The 24,452-nt window shown below is 40.3% G+C and overlaps 1 protein-coding gene and 1 long non-coding RNA gene across 4 annotated transcripts in view; one reads left to right on the top strand and one right to left on the bottom strand.

Moving 5' to 3' along the window:
* The first annotated feature begins 117 nt into the window (after positions 1 to 117).
* LOC308583035 lies at positions 118 to 17,060 on the top strand. Of its 2 annotated transcripts, XR_014006005.1 has the most exons (6): positions 118 to 356; positions 1,092 to 1,892; positions 2,122 to 2,203; positions 3,808 to 6,770; positions 9,076 to 9,170; positions 13,192 to 17,060. It is a non-coding gene; the product is annotated as an uncharacterized lncRNA (long non-coding RNA). The 2 variants fall into 2 exon arrangements; XR_014006006.1 differs by lacking the exon at positions 3,808 to 6,770.
* The window catches only part of PDSS2 (decaprenyl diphosphate synthase subunit 2), a 71,129-nt gene continuing 56,420 nt past the window's right edge, over positions 9,744 to 24,452 (bottom strand). For both annotated transcript variants that reach the window (XM_081186655.1, XM_081186654.1), the window contains 4 exons: positions 20,011 to 20,184; positions 18,561 to 18,692; positions 17,069 to 17,104; positions 9,744 to 10,773 (listed from right to left, as the gene is read on the bottom strand). In XM_081186655.1, coding sequence (XP_081042781.1) covers positions 10,615 to 10,773; positions 17,069 to 17,104; positions 18,561 to 18,692; positions 20,011 to 20,184 — 501 coding nt within the window. In that variant the 3' untranslated portion in view covers positions 9,744 to 10,614. The remainder of the gene's footprint in view (positions 10,774 to 17,068; positions 17,105 to 18,560; positions 18,693 to 20,010; positions 20,185 to 24,452) is intronic.

Below are 24,452 nucleotides of genomic sequence, written 5' to 3' on the forward strand. Positions count from 1 at the left end.
GACAGAGAATGTGCATGCGGGTGGGGGCGGGGAGGAAGAGGAGGTGGGGGAAGGCGGACTGATTAAGTCGGGGCACCACAGCTCGCGCGCGAGGGAGAGAAGGCGGCGGCCCTCTCCGTTCCACACGCGTATTACGCATACCCCTCCTCCCCCCCCCGCGCGCTTCTGAGCCCCGCCCCCTTTCCCCCGTGGCTGTGCCTGGTGGAAGGAGCCGTTAGTTGTAGTTGGGTCACTCTCGTGCTCCTTCTCTTTGCCCTCCAGCCGGCTAGTTTACACGCTAACGGCCACTCCACAAAAAGCAACGGTTAATAAAACACCCACATTGCCCTCGTGAGGTTTGCCGGGCGCTACCGAAGGTAGCGAGAGGCGGAGAGGCATCTGAATTAATTGTTCAATTTATTTGTCGTCTAATACAGGACCATTCTGGGCGACTTATATAGATAATAAACGTATATATTTGCTTTCGTAAACGTATATAGTATATAGTATATATTTCGTAAACGTATATAGTATATATGGCCCTCTAGTTGGTCATGGAACGAACCAGGGGCAGCGAACCTGGAATTAACAGGCCCAGCACCTGCTGCTGCCGCTGCTGCAAGATGTACATGTTGAACCGATGGGGAAAACTCATACTTAACTAGGCAACTTGCAAAACAAAACAAAACAAAAACACAAAAAACATCCCCCCCCAAAAAAAACCCTCCATCGCAGTCACTTTTTGACTTTGAAAAGTTCTCAAAAGTGATTATAGAAATGCATGTTGAGGGACAGAGAATATGAATTCTTTCTAGAATGCCTGGGGGCTGTCTTTGGGGTCTCAAATTTCAGCGGCACCTCAACTTCCAATCTTTATCATAGTTGCTGCGCCCCCAAGGTCCACTGTGACCTAACCAGTCACGCTTCCCTACATCTGCTTATGGGGCTGTTCAAAATCACAATAATAGTAACTTGGCTAAAAGGTAGACCACAGATCAGGAATAGTACTGCTTAGGACTAAGGGGATGCCGGCATGCTTCATGAGCATTTTAACTTAAGAGAAGATTCACTGAAATTAATGAAGTTAACTTAGTGATGTTCATTAATTTCAGGGGGTCTATTCCAAGTAACTTCGTTGAATATCACCCAAGGTTTCCTTTCGAAAATGGAAATATTATCCAAAAGTAAACAGAAGAAACACAATTTCTGACAAATGCAAGCAGACAGTAAGGGGTGGGGGAAAGAGAATTTGAGGAGCACATTAATAAAAACAGAAAAACACCAACAAAATTATTATTTTAAAATACATTAGAAGCAGACCAGCCCACTGGTGGTTTGGACCTTTGTACAAGGAAGCCAGAGGTTTGGCGAATAAGTGAAAGGAGACTGTGGTGAAGCTGAATGTATTTGCGGTGAAACTGAATGTATCTGTTTTCACAATAGAAGATGTAGGGCCGGTCCTTGTGCCTGAACTTTCTCAGGAAAGGAATCAGGTGACTTAAATGGTTTTAGAAGCAGCTGTGCTATACTTTGAGCAAACTCTGCTACTAGTGTATCCATGGGTTTTGATAAAAGTGCAGAAAGTTATTCCTAGGCACATTCACATTAGTTTGGACTAACATACGGAAGAAAAATCTGTTAACATCTCTCATATGCATGATGGCTTAATAGTCAAATTGGCTGAATATGACCAGGCAAACTGGTTTGCATATGTTTGGAAAACATTGAACGGCAAGCACTTTTATGATCACAATGTAAACTTGGGTAAGTCTTGATCTGATTTTGCCTTAAAATAATAATATCCCAATTGGCAGAAATTATTCGCAGAATTCCAACAGCTGTTGCAGTTTCTCTCACCCCTGTGTAACAAACTACCGGCAGGAACGCCGCCTTCCACATGAGAGCTATTCAAGGTAAAGGAATCCCACCTGCCTTTGCACCGTTAATCATATATGTAATTAAAGAGTTAAATGATTTGGTACTTAGTTCTGCAGTCTTATTTGCTTACCTGAAATGCTTTACATTATGTTTAGCAAAAACACATTTTTAAAGTAAAGAAAAGCAAAAGTGTGCAAACCAGACTCTGCTTCAGAAATGAGAAAACATTTGCCAATTTGAACTCCACCTCATTTCTTACTCTAGAGTGTTGGCCTCAGGCACTGTTCCCATTAGGGGACCCAAGCCCAGAAGGGACCCTGCAGGCCTCAGCTACCCATCCTGGAATGTGAGTATACCGTTCCTCTACCAATTCTGATTGAAAAAGGAATAAAAAGCACTGCAATTTCAAATAGACTATGCATAGTAAGTTTTGCACACTTGTTCATATACGAAACAAAAACATCTGGGTGTGCTTTGCAGTGTTTTCAGTTTCCATTTTCATGCCTTTGATTCAGAGGTTACTATTTGATGCTTTTAAGAAACACCTCCCACTTAATTGGGGGGTGTCTGCTTTTCTTCTAGTTGTAATTAAAATTCACAGAGGGAAATGCAAGATTTATGATCTGGAACAAGCAATGGTCCCAAGGACCTTTAGAAGTAGCAGTTTATTTAATTTGAAAGCCTGAGACTGGTACCAATGCAATCAATAAAATGCAGTCTGCACAGATTTAATAATCTTATTGCAGTAAATACATGCAAAAACTACCCCATAAGCTTAATACTTATATTTTCATTTCCCCTTCATTTAATGCGGGATTGAGTAGCATATTCTTGCTAGGCTTATAGCCTGGATAAAAGTAAAGGGACTCCTGACCATTAGGTCCAGTCGTGGCCGACTCTGGGGTTGCGGCACTCATCTCGCTTTGTTGGCTGAGGGAGCTGGCGTACAGCTTCTGGGTCATGTGGCCAGCATGACTAAGCCACTTCTGGCGAACCAGAGCAGCGCACGGAAACACCATTTACCTTTCCACCGGAGCGGTACCTATTTATCTACTTGCACTCTGACATGCTTTTGAACTGCTAGGTTGGCAGGAGCAGGGACCAAGCAATGGGAGCTCACCCTGTTGCGGGGATTCGAACTGACGACCTTCTGATCGGCAAGTCCTAGGCTCTGTGGTTTAACCCACAGCACCACCCGTGTCCCCTATAGCCTGGATATTGGTGCATAAATGTCAGAATTATTGTGATTTGGTACTGTGACAACAGATCATCTTTCACATACCCTCATTTGCCTCTATCGTAAGAGGCTAGTCATTAGGTCAAGGTGGGGTTGAGCCCTACCAGTATTTTTTCTGCAGGGCAGAATCCAAAACTGAAGCTCAGCAATCCTGCATCACCAACAGGCAGATTCCTAAATTTCCTGTAATTCAGGAGTCTATTCTGTTAAATCTTTTCTGCCAATCACTGCTGTGGCCAACAAGTTCTACCCTTCACCTTTGTCTCCAGGAGTAAAAGAAAAAAACAAAACCCCACTGGTTTGTCAAATCCAAATACAACATCCTTTAAATCTCCCTACACATACCAGGATATTCTTATTTGATCCAGCCCCCTTTATTCTAGTTCTTACAGGTGTAGCCTGTTCAGAGATCCAGTTAGCCTGACCCTTATCCAGGACACTCCATTCTATTTCCTATTCCTGCTTTTTAATTCCCTAAAGGTTGTTGATTTTTTTTTAAAAAATGTGCTTCTGCATATCTTGGTATTTCTGTAAGCCTGCTGATACTGCATGTAGATGGCGTTGTTTTGGCTACTAAAGTATTCACAGATAACTGAGTTCACAATTACTTCATATAAGATTATTGTGTTTCTCATCTATTCATGCCTGATGTGCAAGTGCAGGTTGGGCAGCTGATCTTACATAATCATATACTTGTTAATCCACCCTTTCAGGCAGAGATGCTGAAACATCAGGAATAAACATTTAAGATTGGGATGCTAATGCAACAAGTTTAAACTGTATTCTGAAAGCGCTGGTGAACACAGCCTATATATTTCTGTCATCTATGAATAAACTGCTTTATTAGCTAAAACGTGGAGAGTAGATTTGCCAAGACAAAACCACATTTCGGTAACATCCTTTGTTTCAAGCACTTTGTTATGCTGCTGTTGATCATAATGATGCAAACAACGAAGTAATTGTACAAAATTATTGCCGCTGATTTACATATGAAATGCACACCTTCCACTGCTGCATGCCAGCATTGTTGAACTAGGTTATAAATAGTGGATGTGGATGTGTGTGTATGTGGGGAGAGAAAATGGTCTCTGATGAGCAAAAGCGAGGAATGAAGAGTTTTTCAAACCATGTTGAAGTTGGGAGATTTTTCACTGAAATCAGTTGATTTTGCATTCATTTTGTAAAGGGAGAGCTGTACAGAAACTCCCACAAGTAATTTTCTCTGTTTCTCAAAATAAAAAACAACGGAATCCTGGAGCTAGGTGAAAAGCAGAGGTCATTCAGTTTATTGGGGTTTTAATTGTAGTGCAAAGGAGTCTGTTCTGTCAGCACAAGCATTTCTGCTTTCCTGAACAATCCCCCCCCCAATGCTGTTCTGGGGGTTCCCCAGACCCTCCAGAGCAGATTTGGGGAGTGCACTAGAGGAGAGGCAAAAAGTCCCAACTTGTGCTGGCTTCCGCTTGGTGGGTCAGAAGCAGCTACTGGGCCACAAACTTTAAGTGGTCACAACAGAAGGATTACAAACATACAAATATATTGTTTTTAAAAAGATGTGCTCCTCAGAGAGAGAGAGAGAGAGAGAAAACAACTTGTATAAAAAAAAGTAATTCAGTAAGCCCAATATTGCAAATTTAAGTTAAAAGAGAATCCTGTGTTTAGAAAGGTTCCATTAAGTAAACCAGTAGTTTTCAAGCTTTCTGCCCAGAGAGAATCTCTTCTTGTCTACTTGCCTTCCAAGGACTGTCCTACATATTTGCCATGAAATCTTTGTGTATTTATTGCATTAACATTCTGTGTTCTCTTCTAGTGCACACAGACACTCATTGATCAGTTGCCAGGTCTTGTGCTACTGCGGGAACTGTGGGCATGTTTTAGGGTGCATTCAGTGTTCTCCTCCAGACATGCTTAGTAGTGCAGTATCACTAAAAAGTGGGTGGAATTCAGAAAGGTGTGTCCACTGAGGAACCACTAATATATTTTCTAGATACACCCTACAAAATTCCCTATAAAAGCGGTAAACACATGACCTATAACATGACCTTGTTTTTTAAAAAAACAATAGTTAGCTGGTAGCAAATGCAACTGACAAGCCAGTAGTAGCTTTGGGGGAGTAATGAGGCAGCATTGACATCTCTCTTGGCCTAAGCTCAGTTTGGGTGTACATAAATGAAAGTGCTAGGCAAATGATAGGGAACTCTCGGGTGACTAGCAAATAAGCAAGGAGAGCACTGGTTTTTCTGTATTAAGGATGTAAAGGATTACTTTAGCATCTTTGAGTATGACTTACATTTTTCTATTCCACATTTTTGGTTAGGCAAATAACTTTCCTATCATCAAGTTAATACTGCACTGCAAAAATGTTTTCTTAACACCATTATGTTTTTAATAATATTGTTGCCAAAAGGTTGTTAGGAAATACAATATTCATTTGAAAAACAATAGAGCCTCTAAATTTACCTTCACTAACCTGATGTCCTCCCATGTTTTGGGTTGCAACTCCCATCAGGACGCCAGCACACTGCTGTAAGTTTAAAGCACCTGGAGAGCACCAGGTTGGTAAAGGCTGCCCTAAACTGTATTAAGAAAAACTTTTTAAAAGAAAGTTGAAAGGTGTTCACAGAATATTTAATCAAAGGCCAACAATTCTATCATGCACACTTTAAATAATAATGTGTTTTCACCATTTGTCACTGAACTTTTATACCTTTTGATTTAAAAGAAAATATTAGAAGTTTAAAACATGCATTCATTTTATTTTATGGATGAGAGGAATCAACTCTCTTCCATCACAGGCATTTTTTAAAAACACTGATTCAATCCATTATTAAATGGAGGATTCAGAGCTTCATAGAAGTGTAAGAATCTCTTACACATGGGGGAGCCAAAGTACTCTTCTGACTAATGAAAAAGGTTACAGTGATTTTAGACAGTAGTTGAGCAAGAACTTAAGATAATTTGAAGGGAAAAGGTACTATAAAACCTGGGTATGCTAGGAGCAATACTAACTTTTCAAAAAACTGAAGGAGGTGGGTCTAATTCGGCTGGTTTGTAAAACTTGCTTTTTCATTTAGATGGCAGGTATTTTTATGCTTCATTATCTGTGCTAGGTTTGACCACAAAGTCAACTACTATACAAACACACCTACAGGGAAAAAAATGAATTGAGGAAGATGTTATGGACAATACGTGGAGATTTTCAGTAGAATAAAATGTCTGCAGATTTTTTTTAGTAATGAAAGATTTTTGGACTACCTGTGTAATCTTTCTTTCTGCTGTAGAGGTACTGTACATTGTTGATATCCTTGAGGATCAGCAAAAAATCTTCATACATGTGATGTGTTACTACTGGAGTCATAAAGTCCTTGTGCCTATCTACTCTTCTCTGTGCAATAAGACACCAGGATCCTCTCCATTTATCAGTGGTAACAGAGGATGTGAAGTCTACAGTGCCCTATATAAGATAAGATGGTAGAAGTTATGTCTGTGAGGGAAACAAGCTCTCACAGAAGTTGAAAACACTGACATATTACAAATGCTGAAATAAATAGTTTGAAGGTTTGTAGCAGTTGTTCTCACTCACCAACACATTCTTAGATTGGAGAAAGTTGCTTTGCAGTGGTAACCAGGGCTTTTCTTCAGCAAGAACTCACCGGAACTCAGTTCCGGCACTTTTCAGGTAGGTGTCATTGCCATTCTAAGAGAACGAGGGAGGCTTTCATGGTGAGCTGCAACACCTCTGATTCTAAAAAAACAGCACTTACTTGTGGTAACCAAGAATGTATATTTTATTTACAAGCAGTAAAAAACTGCATTTTTGTTACCTCTGTAGCTCACAAAACATTCTGCATTAATAAATCAGGTTTTCTCTATATCTCTACACATAAATTATAATTTATCTTAATATTACGGATTGAAAAGTACAGACCAGGAGATTGAGTGGTTTGTGTAAAGTCACTCAGCAATCCTGACAGAACCACCTGAACATGTTTCTTGAAAGAGGCTATCTTGAGTTCAAGTGGTGAATTGGGTGCGTTTGTGTGTGATTTCTGTGCCTTTAATGTAACAGAAAAGCACTTCTAAAAATCCTATGATTACCTACCAAAGAACTGGAATATTTTTCTAATCACTTAATAGGACCAACTGCTAAAAGATCAAGCCTTTCACTTTTTACTGTCATACTTTATACTGAGAAATGTTAAGTTAAAAAACATACTTAAAGGTACTAAGAACTACCAAGTCAGGTAGCTCCAAATTAAAAAATGCAATATGTTTTGTATATGTACACCTCTTGTCAAGGCTTATTCATAGTCTTCAGTTATTTAAAGTCACATCATTTTTGTCAGAAGTCAAAACAGCTTTGACTGGAATAGTTTGTAAAAATACATATCATATGCAATTTTACTATAGTGGCTTAAACTGCAATCCTAAACTTTAGGCGAGAGCCAGTGTGGTGTAGTGGTTAAGAGCGGTAGTCTCGTAATCTGGGGAACTGGGTTCGCGTCTCCGCGCGTCCACATGCAGCTGCTGGGTGACCTTGGGCTAGTCACACTTCTTTGAAGTCTCTCAGCCCCACTCACCTCACAGAGTGTTTGTTGTGGAGGAGGACGGGAAAGGAAAATGTTAGCCGCTTTGAGACTCCTTAAAGGGAGTGAAAGGCGGGATATCAAATCCAAGCTCCTCTTCTTCTTCTAAAAAACAATAGTAACAAGCTGTAGCAACCCCCCCCCCCCAGTATATTTTAATATATTGGTATCTGCAGTCTTGCACAGTTCAGGTGGCAATGTTTTTGTTCAGTGCTTCAATGAAATATCCTGCTAATGCACACACATGAGCTTAATCCCTCATAAACCTCTGCACAATCCAACAGGTATATCTCCTGTAACTGCCTTATCATTTTGTAGACATGTTTAATAAGCCACTAGTTGATGTAAAATGTTTGCTTGCTAGGATGAAGCATCCTTTGCCCATCTAGTAAATATATTGCTTAAGAGTGTGTTGTGGAATTTGGTTGCACCAGAATCAAGGGGAACAATTAAATAGGTGCAATGAAATCATTAGTGGAAAATCATGCACCTCATCCATAATGAAGTTGTTAGACAACTGTGTTTACATAGAACTCACCATGAGATACAATTGTACTTGCATATGTGAGGTTTGGGGTCCAAATTCAGAACAAATGTTTAGCCTTCAAAAATATATTTGCTGATTATTTTTAAAAAGTGTCAAGCAAGCTAAAATGATATCTAAATCAAGACGCTTGCCAGAAACGCTCAGGTAGATGCCACAATTCAGCCCTTATGTAAGTAAGGCTGCACCACTCAGTCCCAAGAGTTCTTGAGCTGTACCCTTTAGAAATAGTTTATTGCATATGTATTGGGTTCCAGCTCATTTTTTTCACTAATAAGATTATAAATACTGGTGATGTTAGTTGCCAAGAGCAGGACTCGGTCATTTTCTAGAGTTGTGTTGCAACTTGGCCTTTGAGGTTCCTCATCCCTAACCTAAGCAATAGTCTAGCATGATGCCAATGAGCATAGGTGAGCTTTAGGCTTAAGTGCTGCCTCTCCATTTTTCTCCTCCTCATGCGGTTGGAAGGAGACAAGTTTGCCATTTCGTCTGAACTGCCAAATGGTGGTTAACATTAAGGGTGGAATTAAACATTGCTATTACAAATGTTCTATCTGTGCATGCATTTCAGCTTGCCAGAGGGAACAATTGCCTTCTTCCTATGTGCTGCTCTGGGGGTTCTCCCAACCTGCCCCCCAGCCAATTTTGGGTGTGTGGGTGGAAGAGGGGGGCAAGTTCCATTGTAGAAGCCCTTACGCAGGGGTTCCATTGACAGGGTTTGTTAGGTGAATCCCACCCTAAATATGGGTTATTTGAAACAAGCCAACTTGAAGCCCTGTTTCTGACATAGTTTCAACAACATTCTCTTTGACATGGAAAATACATTTATAACCCCGGATGTCCTCTTTTTCCAGACTGAATGTTGTTCAAGAGTATATCAAGAACATAATGGCTTGAGAATTCAACTGGTTTGATCTACATTTTCATCTAATTACAAAACTGAATTACGGTAAGCCAGCAATGTTTTTGTAGTGCTAAAATTTAAGGTATCAAAATACATAAATCATGTTAAGCTTTTTTAAAGTCCTCTGAGAATCACATACTGGCCCATTATATAGAAGGTTTGCGACACTTCACTTTAGTGTGTGTGTGTGAAGAAGTTAACTGAAATAACTCCACTTAGTGTTTGAGAGGGAGAGAGCAATGTAATGAAATCTGTTTGCTGTGCTAGCTGTCTCCAGATTGGGCTGTAATTACACCACAGAAGGAAGAAAGGTAGCTGAGTCTCAATCTGGATCATTTATGTAAACTCAGCCTTCTTGTCAACGATGTTCTCAGATTGCAAGCATGCAAACCACAAAAATCATCTCCTATGAACAAAATAGAGACAGTGTCAGATTGCAGGCTTCTGATATACCTTGTATTCTCTCTGTAATTGGACTTTAACATCTGACACAGTAAGGTTAAAAAACTTCTCATGTAATATACATCTATTCAGGGAATGAAATCCTGTACGGAAGGGGGTAGGGGGAGGGAGAAGAACGATCCTTTACTCCTTTATGGCATAGAATTGACACAGAGCTGTATGAAGAAGCATTTATTTGGTGTGAATTAAAACAAAATGTTCAGTAAATCAAGGAAAATGTAGTTACCTGTGTTTGCTGAAATAAGTGGCATATTATACAGAAGGCAAATAATTACCCTGGAAGTTTAAAACCCCACCCACTGAACCAAATTGAAGACTATACAAACAGCACATTCAAAATTATTCTTTTCTGCAGAACGACATAAATATTACAAAGCTCTTACCATACCTGATGCGCGCTCTCAGCAACTCTTTCAAACACACAATGCATTAGGCAAAGGGTAATTTTATATGTAAATACATAACGAAACAGTGTGAGGAGACATAGCGGCATGTAGTCAGATAAAAGATTCCCTCCTTTCCCCTGCTAATTCATCGAGCTGCCCTTCATGTTGATAAATTGGTACATTAATTCTGGTTTTAAACAGCCCTCTCTCTGGCAGATTTAGAAAGCATTTCTCCCGACACCTGCAGCTTCAGGGCCCCCCTCTGTCTTCTCTAGTGCAGGAAAACCACAGGCCACCACACTGGCGCCATCCCTGGCTATGTCCAATCAATAAGGACTTATTTCCTGTCCATTTGCTGAGGTCACAGAAGCGAGTCTCATTAATTATTGCTACCAGTGCAGCCTCAAGTGTGCTTCTGGCATGACAAGTGAAAACTGTTTGACCTTTTTTCCCTAATTTTGTTTGTAGCAGTTCCGAAGGGTATATGTTAGTTTGGGAATGTGGTGAGTGGAACAGAAACACATTTTTTAAAGCCACTGACACATTTAGATGCGGAGCAATGGCAGATCTTGACGCTCTCCACTATTATCTGTTCTGCTCATTAGCGCAAACAAAAAGTGGCTCCTTTTCCCAATTGTAGATCATGAAAATCTTGTCACAGCATAAACAATGTTTTCTAAAGCAGATCTGGCCTCCGAGGGAGGGAAGCACTCCAGAGCCTCCAGTGCTCTGTTTCCATGGTAACGACATAGGTCAATAGCTGAAGTCACACCTTTGCCAGCCTTGATTGCATCTTGCAACTGTGAGAAAACACATGCACAATATCATCAGTTTTGACAGAAATAACTATATGCAGAATGCTAAGAAAACATTATGGATTCTGTATTTTCATGACCTGAGCTTCAAAGGACAGTCTCGTTAAATTACTGACAAAAAAATGGAATCCACTATTCGATGAAACAACCCTAATCAATTTAATTGCTCTTTCATTTATTGATAATTCAAGATGCACCTTTCAAAGACTAATGTAACTGCAGCAGAAGGCTCTCAACTAGTCATGTGTACAATTCTTGCCTAATGGGAATAAGCCCAACAAATAAACTTGTGCTTATAATAAATTCATTAATATGCATTTTTAACTGAATTTCATCACAAGCAAGTAGATTAATATGTGCATTTACTTTCATGTTGTGCAGACTACAGCACAGTGTATATTGTTCTGTTTACACATTGTAATTTTAATCTGGAGTATAATTTCAAAATATTAATCCACAACCCATTTCCTTTGGAGTACCAAGAGGCAAACTGGCTGAAGAGTTCAGCCTATCTATGGGGATGACCCACCAAAGCCTGTTATTGTGCAATCTTCTTTCAGATGGGCTTCTAGCTGGTCTAATTTAGATCAGTGGGCACTGTGTGCAATAGAAAACATTTGCTATCAACAATCATAATTTCATCACTCTAGCACTGCATAACAGAAAAGGAAAAAACAATCTATAGTGGTACCTCGGGTTAAGAACTTAATTCGTTCTGAAGGTCCGTTCTTAACCTGAAACTGTTCTTAACCTGAGGTACCACTTTAGTTAATGGGGCCTCCTGCTGCCGCCGTGCAATTTCTGTTCTCATCCTGAAGCAAAGTTCTTAACCCAAGGTACTATTTCTGGGTTAGCGGACTCTGTAGCCTGAAGCGTCTGTAACCCAAGGTACCACTGTATTTCTGGATTTGTTTACAAGTATGACCAGGCCAAAAGTTAGATACATTTTAATCCCACTGATTCAACTGGAAAGACAATAATGGCCCAACGTCGCTCAGCGAACTTCATGGCTTAGTAGGTATTCAAGCCTGCGTCTCCCACCCAGTCCTAGCTCAGTAGTCTACAATACAGGGGTGTACTGCTGTGCATCAGGAGTTATCAGAGTATCAAGTAACACAGGCACAGGAAAACTCCGGCCCTCCAGATGTTTGGGGCTACAATTCCCATCATCCCTGACCACTGGTCCTGTTAGCTAGGGATGATGGGAATTGTAGTCCCAAACATCTGGAGGGCCAGAGTTTGCCTATGCCTGAAGTAACATATTTATGCCCTGTGTACTAGGTATTAAATGTACAGAATATGTGCAAATAGAGAATGCCTCTCAGCTCTGTTAGTGAGGCCACGTGTCCCTTATCTACTGAAGCTTTTGCAAAACAGGCAATGCTTCTAAGTTTGTTTGCACACTAGTTACCCTGAAGTGACTACTGGGACAGGTTAGAAGAAGATGACTCAATTATCCTGCCAGGGCTCCCCGCTACTTAACTCCTCCAGCTTTAAATGAACCCCATGGGAAATGCCCAATTTTGCGCATATTGCTACGCCAAACAATGACTTACAATGTACAAGCAGAAGCGTGGGTTTCCTAAGCAAAGATTTTGGCTGTTGTGCTCCTTCCCTAGTCCTGCTACAGCTGAGCTGCTTGGAAAGTAAGCCATGGTTTGGCTCAGTATTATGTCTGAAGCCAGGCGTGTGCTTTTTCTTCCCCAGACAAAGAATGAGCAATAAAGCAAAGAAGAAACACTGACTATAGCTTGTGCTTTGCCTGCAGCAAGACAAATAACACAAGACCTAGTTCAGGCATAACTTTAAGTCAAACCATGGTTTAGTCTTGGGTAGCACAGCAACAGAAGGACCAGGGGAGCAGCTGTAATCTTCACTCTGAGAATCCATACATTTGCTTGTTCATACTTAGTCATGGTTTGGCTTAGCATTATGTGTGAACTGGGTCTATGAAACCATAACTGATAATTATATGATCATTACATATGGAAGCTCTTAGAAACATTAAACACACATTCCTGTTGAAGTGTATATATAAAATTAAAAGGCAGGAAAGAAAAATTTCCTGCAATATTTAAGTTATATACGTTAGTAAAAAAATTACTCTAAATGACATGAAAGTAACTTGAGAACTAGAAGCTGGCTGCAAGATCCATCTATTTTATGTAGGCAATTACACTTATATATAATGAATGGTTGTTCTTATCTAAACATGTAACTTAAGTGAATTAATTATGTATATTTGAAGATGAACTCAATTCTTAGCAAGGCATGGTACTTTAGTGCTCATGTCCCCATTCATAAAAAAAATATTTCCCACATTACTTAGCAGTATACTTCAGGGGAAAATAGGTTTTTATGATATGCATGTACAGTGCAACATTAATTAAGCATTTCTTTTAGAGCCAACCACACTATACTGGATGGAACAAAGTAAGTGGAGCAAGGTAAGAACAGAAACTTAATACTGCAAATGTGTGTTTGTTTTTGTGCACATTTCTGATATTAGCAGGTGCTCCAATTGTGCAGCAAGCTGCGGATGTTTTGCTGAAGGTAAAAGGACATAAATTATTCTCTCAAATGGTGGACAGGTTAGAGAGATTGGTTTTAAAGAGGTGGTAGGCAATCATCACAGATGAATCCTTTAGAAATTGTCATATTCAGAAGGGAAGCTAAGGGCCAGCTACAGATCTTGTAACTCAATGTTCCTTAGAAACTTGAGATATTCTGTTCTGTAATGGCTCTCTCTAAATGTCCTTGAACTGAGATACGTTGTACTTTTATCTATTTATTTATATCCTGCCTCATTTTTAAATAACCCAAGATTGCTGACATAAGGCAGTGGAATACAATAAAAAACTAAAATCAACTAGACTAAGATAGCAGCATAAAAGTGTAATGACAGCTGTCCACTAAGTCATGACTAAAATCAAACTCCTCAAGATGCTTGCCTAAAGAGGAAAGTGAGAAAATGGTTTGCCAGAGAGAGCAAAGAGGTGTTCCATGTACTGCTTGCATTGGCCTCACCCACCACAAGCTCATATTGCCCACTACTGTTTGCCCCACACAGATGACCCACAAGGAAATGCAACCCTCACAGAAAAAGAGATCCCTCACCCCTGCTCTGAGGCCCAATTCCTCATTTCAAGTAGCCTTTCTGCAACTCTGCATGGTCAATAACTATTCTGGGAGTTCCCTTATTTGCTGCATAGAATATCTTTTCCATTTCTGAATGTCATTTTTTTCAAACTTGTCAGGTGGGGGCAGTGATTCCTATCAAAGTGTTTAGGAGGTTTTGAAGAGAATTTCAGAGCACTGCTGAGGAAGGCCTTCTGATTCTCTTTAGGTTCCACCACAGAGGATACTTCAAGCCGGGGCTCCTGTAGTATTTACCCAAATTGTGAAAAGGACAGCAAAGACGAACAGCTAGTTCTCCTTTCCTTTGCAAATCTATTCCTCCCCGCCCCACCACAAATTTCACTCATCAGCACTATTTCATTTAGCGCTCCAAAGCATTTCCCCATTACTATACCTGAATACCTGAATCACCAGGGCAAATATATTCCAGCCTTGGCACCTATGAAACTCAGCAAAGCAAACTCCACACAGGAACAATCTATCAAATGCACTCACTGCATTCCAGCCATCCACAGCTTCCCATGCAGCCACTTCACACTCCATACAAAAACCCCACAGCCCAAGCATCCCAGTAAGTCTCCCTGCTCCTACTGGGAATTCCCTGTCTCACTCACAACCTGTGCTTTTCACTTTCTATACATAAAACTGGCTGTCCTTTTCTTACAAGGCACCCTATATTTAACCTCATAACTTGCTAAAAAAAGAAAAGAAGAAAACTTAAATTGATTTGTGGTCAAGGAACTAACTAATGCATTAAGTGTTTGCCATGTTATGTACTGGATTTTCTAAATTTGTTTTCTCCTGTGAGGAACCGTCTACTTCGCTAAGTGCTGATATTTAGACTACCAAAATGTTACCTTGAGATAGAGCCAATACATTTTGTAGCTAAGAGGTTTACTTTCCCCCATTACTGTTGGAATGTTTCATAATTAGTTGCTATAGATCAGATTGGTGTTTGCGGCTCTACACATTCAACTTTCTTCTTTTTAAATGGCAGCTGGACAGTCATTAATTTTAAGTGCTATATTTTATCTATCTTTTTTGGATATACTATGATGCAGTTCTTCATGGCAACACATAGAACTGCACTGATATTCTAATCTGATGAGTCTTCAAGCAACCTAACTTTTGTATTATAATGCAAAGTTTATAACTTCCTGAGCAAATTATACCCACTATCTTCACATTGCTCACAAGATGCAAAACTAGAAAATTTAAATGCTAAAGAAGGAAGTTTCAGTAAGACTGGGTTTTTTGTTAAAAATATATGACTGCCAATCAGAAAAGTATATTAATCTCTTCATATAAAACTCTCATAGCAATACATTTTTTTAAAAAAAAAACATTGTTCCATATACAAAGGGTTATACTGATGTACATAATGCTGTGATATCCAAAAGGCCTTTCAGGAGGGTGCTTAGATAAGCCATCTGCTACATTGGCTGCACCAGTTATAGTGTTTATCATCTGGCAGCTCAGATGCAGATAACTATATTATGGAATATAAAGATCTGACTCCTCAAAAGAATAGTTTTGGAATAGGCTTTTTAGATATCAAAAAGGCTATTGATGTTTGTTATTATCAAAATATCTGCCTTCAGTAGTCACCTGCACAAATGCTTCCCTGATTTGAATCATGCAAGGAACTCGTTTTTAGCTTTACAATAAATTATAGCATCATGTATGAGATTAGCAGCATGAAACCAGTCAAGACACACAAAACTCGGTTGCAGTGCTCTGTGAAGAATAATCTTGCCTTGCCTTTTCCAAGCAAGTCAAAACAGAGAGATTGACTGCTATTCTAGTGCCCAAACAATGCCTTGCCAATACAAAATAGACATTTGCGACATACACCCCAGGCATACAGTGGTGATTTTTGTTGTTATTAGGAGGCCTTTTTTGAGTGGGAGGGCTACATTGTGGTGTGAGGAATGTGCTAACTACAGTGCAAAATTTTAAATGAGGGAAGGAGAGATATATGGCAGAGTTTGAGAGATCTGGACTCTAGTTAGGACTTTTAGCAAATGTCACACAAGCATGCACACAAGAATTATTAGCCATTTCCTTAAATATGACTATATCCAGCTGTGCTGTCCCTTCTGATGTCTTATCAGGAGAAAGTATCAACAGGAGCAGCTGCGGTGGACATTCTCTTCTTCAAAGGAGGAATTTCTAGCACTGATCCAAATTCACATGCATCTAACCCCAATGGTCCTCTTCTAATGCTTCTTTAGTCACTGAGTACTGAGGGAAATGACTTTTCCCCCTCTCTGGAACAAGTCATCTATAATCATCATACTGGATCAATAATTTTTCTGCATGTGATAGCCATACTCCAGAATACAGGACTGGAGTATAAACAGACTGATTAACTACTTGTGAGCAAATGACTGTAGTAGCTGAAATGGGCATTTTGAAATAATGGAATACTGGGGTGGGGGTACTATTTTAGAATACAAGGACTTATTGGCAACACTGGCATCATATTTTGTATGCATATAAAAAGGTAAAGGTTAAGGAACCCCTGACCATTAGGTCCAGTCGTGACAGACTCTGGGGTTGCAGCGCTCATCTCGCTTTACTGGCCGAGGGAGCCGGCGTACAGCTCAGGGTCATGTGGCCAGCATGACTAAGCTGCTTCTGGCGAACCAGAGCAGCGCACGGAAACACCATTTACCTTCCTGCCGGAGTGGTAACTATTTATCTACTTGCACTTTGACATCCTTTCGAACTGCTAGGTTGGCAGGAGCAGGGACCGAGCAACAGGAGCTCACCCTGTCGCGGGGATTTGAACCGCCGACCTTCTGATCGGCAAGTCCCAGGCTCTGTGGTTTAACCCACAGCCCACCCGTGTCCCTTTGTATGTATATACCAGCATTTATTGTATCTTCATTGCAGTGGGCTACTATGCAAGACCATTTTTTTGGTTGAAAAGCAGGATGAACATAATTAACAAATAAAGGAAATGATGAGATCTACTCCATCATGCATAAGATGTTACTGGGCCAACTAAACACTACATACGCATGCACAGACTTGACTAAAGCCATTTGAGAGAGAGAGAGAGAGAGAGAGAGAGAGAGAGAGAGAGAGAGAGATGGAACTTCTAAAAATAAGGCATGGGTTTTAAGCATTTACTTACCTTTGTATAGTCTATTAAGTTTCCTTTAACTTGAGCCTGAAACAACACAAGGATAAAAGTTAAAATCTGTTTTATTGTCTAAGGTATTATAATTCTGAGACCGCATGCTTCAAAATTTGTGTCATTGTCTATGAGATTATAATTCTGAGACTGCAGATTTCAAACCAAACAATGGAAAACAAACATATTTCATCTAAAATAAGACACACAGATGGGCTATCAAAGGCAGTTGCAGAGAGAACGCCAAGTGCACCAGTGAACTGGTTCAATCAACTGTTATTCTAGTTCAGCCTTTCTCAACCAGGTACTCTTCAGTTTTTTTAGACCATTTTGGCCATTGGCTATGCTTGCTGGGGCTGAGGGAACTTACAGTGCACAACGTCTGAAGGGTACCAGGCTGGGGATGCCTGTACTGACTGAACTGTTTCCTGTGCCTGGGAGAAAAGGGCTTCTCTGTGATGACTGTGGAAAGATTATAAGGAACTAAGTCTGCAGTCATAACCCTGCTTAGTTGGGAGTAAGCTGCACTGAATCCAATAAAGCATACACTGACCAAAGAACGTATTCATTAGAATAGATATGGATTTGTATCAAGATAGCAGCTTGAGAAGGGATAACAATCACAACATCAGAGAGCATATCAAAGCTAGTAGGCCTAAAATTAGTCCATCCAGCTGTGTTTTGAGTTGTAATCATATATGCATGAGCAGTTCCTTCCCTCTGCCTTCTCTTTGCTCTGTGCTTAGAAGTAATTAGTTGTTGAAAAACTAAAACTGTTATTTTATTTGTTTTAGTGACAGATAATGCTTGCATATTTTAATAAAACCCCTACAGAATACAAAGCAGAGCAGTGTCAGGCTCAGCGGTGTCTAATAATATGAATTTTGATAATCTTGTTACCTTAAGTGTCATAGTATTTTTATTGTAATCTTCATTTCTTGGTACCAACACTTTATTTTTATTGAACTTAAGCTGTAAATACACAGAAGCAGAATAATATTTTCATTTTATGCATGTTGGTTTGGTACCCATATGTTGGACAAATACACAGACACATATGCCACATTCACTTGTATCACTGAATGGCAAAATCCGATGTTATACTAAAAACACAGTTTAGTGTGACAGGAACAAGAAAAACGTATGTGTTCCCCACCTCTCCTAGGCATGGCTGTGTAAAAGTTTGAAAGCTTTTGCTTCCCACTGTGCTTAACAATGGTTTGACATTTTGTCTGAACTAACAAACTATGATTAATGCTAACTATGGTTTGGGACTCATTCCAAACAAACCATAGTTTAACACTAACAAGTTTGTTGGTCTGGGCAAGGCAACAACTTGTGGTTAAACACAAACAGAAGCCAAAGCTTTTGAACGTCTTGTGGCTCCAGCAGAAGAAAAGAGGGATTCACATGAGCTAGAGACTCATTCCTCTCGTGCTAAGCAAATGATGACTAAAGAAGACTAAATATATGAACAGTGCTATTTGCCTACCTCTTCAATCTGCTTAATCCAGGCTTCTCTTCCAATGAGATCTTGATGCAAGACTACAGGAGCAGAATTTAAACTGAAGGCCACAGAATCATTAGAACTTTCATTCAAAAATGGTTGAATGTCGACATTTAGCTGTAAGAAGGAGGATCAAAATAGTTTGTAAAATAAAAGTAGTTCTTCATAGCTAATCCATTTCATCAGTGACTGACATCCCACATGTGTGCAGAGTCTTATATATATTTTGTATGCTTGGCCATACCAAAATCCTTCAACCAATACACACTATTAAGGATTTATCAGGCTATTCCTGCCCCGTTGGTTCAAATCCAATTAATATTACCAGAGTCTCCAACCACAGTACAGTTTTTTAAGCATACTGGAAGATTCTGTGTCTGTGCATGTGCATACAAATGTCCTGTCCTGTGGGATCTCTGTCAGAGCATGCCAAACCACCACAAGTGTGTGCCAAATTCAGCGCTTTACTTTCCCAATAGGAGCTAACAGAAATTATTTGATAATAAGGGAGAAAAAAATTGCAGATACCAGAGTTAGGGGTTTAAGACTGCTCCCTGACTCTGGTAACCCAACCATTCAGAATCTGGCCTGTTCCTATGTGCACAACCCCACCCTGAGTTTCTTGGTCATGCTTGTGACCTAGCTTTTTACAATGCATTGTTACGAAAGGAAAAATGACACGCTACTGGTGCAAAACTCGGGCATGCTTAAATCCCAGCGAAATCAACAGAACATGCATTCAGTAGTAGAATTAGCTCTTCAGGGTTCTTTCAGTGTGCACCATTAAAATCAGTTCAGCTGACTGGTACACACAAGAAACCGGGACTTCTGTGTGATGGCCCTAGAACTGTGGAACTTCCTGTTGACTTGTCCCTTGCCCCACCTGTACAGGTGCTTAGGCAAGCATGGAGTACTTTCCTCTTCAGTGCTACCTTTAACTGAGGCTGTAATTAGTTTGGGTGTTATGCAGCAATTTCTTAATTATTCTGAGCCCCCTCTTCTCCCCTGCATGCAGTTCTCCTTACCATCCCCCTCCCTAGCCAATTTCAGGAGGTAGGGCATGCAGGCACAGAATTGGGGAGGGGGGGAGCCCTATTGTGTACGTGGATGTCCACTGATGGGGCTGGTTAAGTGAATAGCTTTTATACCTACAATTTTTATACCTACAATTTACGTGTGTGTGTGTGTGTGTGTGTGTGTATGTATGTATGTATGTGTGTGTGTGTATGTATGTGTGTGTATATATATATATATATATATATATATATATATATATATATATATATCAGCAGCAACCAAAACCTGCACCTGCTGACTACAAAGCTACGACAGAAAGAAAAGATACGTAGCTACAAAGCTACGACAGAAAGAAAAGATTACGACAGAAAGAAAAGATATCAGCTTTTCAGCTACTGCAGTAAAAGGAAGAGCATACCTTATGACTCATAGACATGTGCTTTCCATACTTAAATGCCATATTCTGGATCCTTGCATCATGTTTTGCCAATTCCATTGCAGCGTGGCAGCTTTTTGCCAGCAAGGCACTATGGGATAGGAAAACTTGCTCCTTCCACGTTGATATCCTAATGTCATCTGTGAGACCATTTCCCTAGAAATGCAAGAAAGAGTGAGTAGAATATGCTCCAAATCGAGGTATTATTAAACACAACAGTGAAACCACCTACTCTACATGAGACCTTCATATGGCAGGTGAAGCAGAACATTCTGCAGTAATCTTCCATCTTAACAAGTTGATGGAAATTATAGAAACCAAAAGGTTTGAACAACTTTAAGCTTCTATATTATCTATGCACATGCTATTGGTGCCCATTATTAACTGAATATCTTTTCTTTCACAACTGATTCCATTTAACCCACAAACCAAATGTGATTTCTTTATATATCTGTATATTTGAATTATAAAGTTGTTGTATTTTAACCACTAGCAACTAATTACCAACCTGCTAATCTAAGTTTATGTAATGAGATGAACGTTTTACCCAACAGCAACATAAAATTTAAAGGAAAAGATTTGCAAAAGTGACTCTGGAACTATGACTGTGAAAAAGCAGCTGTGGAGGCAGGGAGTTAGAGGAGAAGTGGTGAGAGGAGGAAGGATTAAGCAACTCTCTTCTCAGTGACTGTTTCTCCTCTTGCAATCCCTTGTTTTCCAGAGGAGAAGCAATTGCTGGAGCTTCAAGACACAGAAATTAGGCTGCCTTAATTTCATTGGCCCACCAGCTTCTTAAAAAAGCAAGTCTCTAGCCCTGCTAGAATGGGACACGGGTGGTGCTGTGGGTTAAAAAACAGAGCCTAGGACTTGCCGATCAGAAGGTTGGCGGTTCGAATTCCCATAACGGGGTGAGCTCCCGTTGCTCGGTCTCTGCTCCTGCCAACCTAGCAGTTCAAAAGCATGTCAAAGTGCAAGTAGATAAATAGGTACCGCTCCGGTGGAAAGGTAAACGGCGTTTCCGTGCGCTGCTCTGGTTCGCCAGAAGCGGCTTAGTCATGCTGGCCACATGACCCGGAAGCTGTACGCCAGCTCCCTCGGCCAATAAAGCGAGATGAGCGCTGCAACCCCAGAGTCGGTCACGACTGGACCTAATGGTCAGGGGTCCCTTTACCTTTTAGCCCTGCTAGAAGGAAAGTTATGGGGCAAAATGTGCAGATACATTCAAAGCAACTACTGTGTAATGAGAGTAGAGTTGCTACGTTGTCTATTTTCCAGGTACTAAGGAATGCTCCTGTTGCCATTAGACAGCAACAGCACTAGTGTGTGCATGTCCGTGTGGGGGTGACGGGTAGGAGAAAGAGATCTCCATAATAAGGACCAGCAAATCAAAGCTGTCTTCCCAGCATAGCAGAAGCATAAATTTGTCAGGAGTGGTTTTCTTTCTAATTTTGCATTATGCCATGCTCCCCATGGCAGCCACCCCCATCCATTTTGTGACTGGTTAACCCAGAATTCTCCTTTTTTTGGGGGGGGGGGAGGAACTTTATGTAAGATAGCACCATAGTCCTTTTGTGACTTGTCTTCCTTGTCTCTTAGCCACCTTGAAGAGGATAAGAAATTTAAGGCTGTAACATGAATAAACAGCTTCAAGATTATTAAAACCTAGGATGCATTTTGTCATTGCCTTGAGGTTGAACTAGAAGGTGGATTTAAAAAATCCAAACAAAAAAAGAGATTGTAGAAAAAGACCTATGTCATCTAAACAATCCTGTTCCTGTCAATTTCTTCAATTAAATTACTTAGAAACAAGTAAGAACTAAATCTGCATGACACCATAATTTTCTAGCAAGGTATTATCTGTCATGAAATTGGTAACAAATGAAATAAAATCCCTCCATTCAGCTCTAATCTTCCTCCCTTGTGGCTACTGCCAAGGAGTGCTGGGTTGCAAGGGAGGAGATAATATGAGACTGATGGGAAAAGTAGTACAATTCTGCAAAGCCAACTTACTGAACATTGTATCAAAATTCATTGCTTTCAAATACACCATTAACTTGCATGAAGGAGGGGGGAGGAAGGGGGGGAGAGAAGAAGGCAAGAGAAACCACATGTTTATAGCTATATATGTGATGACAAAATCAAGATGAAAACTTCAGCTATGTCTCATCTGACAGTTGTGTTTACTAAAACAACATTTGTTTTGCAAATTTCCTGGATTTCCAGAATGACAAGGAGAGATAAGAAAAGGCACCCAAACAACAAGTCCAATTATTTGGCCAGTGTCATTCTATTCAAAATAAGCTCCAAAGATGAAATGTCGAAGAACTGGTGACTGCATTTGGGACCAAAACTCCTCAGATTAAAAAGTAGGAAAAAAGCTAAAAGCATGATGGACAATTAACATGATAGCCAGCTCAGAAATGTGATTTAGTATTATTCCACTTAAATTCCACTAAATCCCAGCCCTCATTAATGCAGAGATAAGAAGCATAAAATTAGTTTTTAAAAAACAATCTACAAAGGAACTTGACAGGGATGGGTTGAAGGGAGCTCACTGGTTCTCAAGTGAGGTACACGTTTATTTTCAATTTCTACATTTATATCTATGCTATGACTTATTTGGGCAACCTAAGCAAGGCCAGCAGACTAAATATGAGCAATCTGCTGTTTTATTGAAAGACTGTGGTTTCCAAAATACAAAGAACAATGGGTGCAAATCTACCAAGCACAGCTTCGTTCAGAACAAATCATTTCAATGGGGCTCCTGCCTAAGCAGCCCCTCTCTCTAGTGGAATGTATATTTTCACATGATGCCACATTTGGTCAAACACCTTCACCAGTGCATCAGTCTGGAATGCCAGCACAAGGGAAATACTAGCACAGCAGTTGGGACGCTCTATCCTGAGCATCCTTTGCTAACAAAGGCAGTTTTAAGATTGTGCCACAAGTTTATATGACTTGATTTTTCAGATGATAAGTAGCAATGATCATTCTTTTTTACATAAAAAACCTAAAATGTTCATGTTGCTCTGTGTTTCATCTTAATTCTTTTGGTGAGGTTTGTGAAATTAAAAACTAGCAACAGATTTGGGAACTGCAGTTATAACAACGTCTGTATGCTTGAGTTTTTAAAACAGCCCACTGGAGTAAAAGGCCATTCATCCCAAATGCCACTGCTGGTGTGGAACACTCACACACCCCAGCCTGGGGAGGCAATGAAAAGGTTCTGTCAACAGAGACCTGTGCATGCGCACACATACAAGAGCTTGAAGCCACTTTCTCTCAGTGAAATCTTACACCAGTGTTTGTTGCAAGAGAGATTTAGACAGGTGGGGCAAACAACTTGAGAGAAGATGCTGATCTCTGCGATCAGCACCCTTCCTCTTCGCAAAGTGATAGCTGGTTGTAAAAGACCAATGTGATTAGTCAGTCTGAATGATTGCTTAATTCATGCATGTACACACCCAGCTGTGGGACCGCACATGAGGAAGCGGCGTGAGTGGAATAATTTATAATGGATGGTGCTACTTTCCAGTGCTGGCCTATGCAAAACCTACTCATAATCTGCAGAGACCTCTTACAGAGTACTATATGGATCCTAAGCACATTATTTAGAAATAAATTCCACTGGAAATTCTTTCTACAAAATGCATTTAGAAATGGAGAGCATGGTTGACTTTCCTCGGAATCCATGTTAAGTATATCGCGGCAACTCTGACATTTCAGAGTTATGTTATCAAACCACATACCCTATTTCAAAGATGAAAGAAAGAAAGAAAGAAAGAAAGAAAGAAAGATATCCCAACTGGGGTGGGGAACTCACAGGGTACATTTTTGGCTACTGGGAAGGATTTTTAAAAGGTGGCAGTATGATAGCAAAGAGCATAAAAGAACATGCTAAAATATAATCTACATATATGTTTAAGTCATAGCCAACATGGTCTCATTCGGATTAAATCTTGGAACAAGGGTTTAGAAGAGATGTGGGGAACCTGCAGTCTGTGGGCCAGGAGGGTCACTCCAACAAACCTTTCCCCATACCATCATCAGCTGGTGAGCTCACTGCTGACACACCAAACTACTCCCTTTTGCAAAGAGGTTTCAGACACCCTCATCCCATATGAGCCTCAAACAGGGATGTATAGGATATCTGAAAGCATTTGACTGGGAAGGGAAGAAAAAAGCTGCCCTTTGAAAGCACTGCCTACACACAGGACATTTCCCTTTTATAAAAGGCTTGCTTACACACTTACACACACACACACACACACACACACACACACACACACACACTTGAGCCACAGGAGCATGGGGTCTGTTGAAGACTGTTTGCAAACAACAAAAGTGTTTCCACACCTCCCTGCACCTACTTTGAAGACCCAGCAATTGGAACTTCAATATGTGATGTCAGTTGAATGACAGGT

This window comes from Podarcis bocagei, assembly GCF_964188305.1.
Source record: "Podarcis bocagei genome assembly, chromosome: 3".
Lineage (NCBI taxonomy): Eukaryota > Metazoa > Chordata > Lepidosauria > Squamata > Lacertidae > Podarcis > Podarcis bocagei.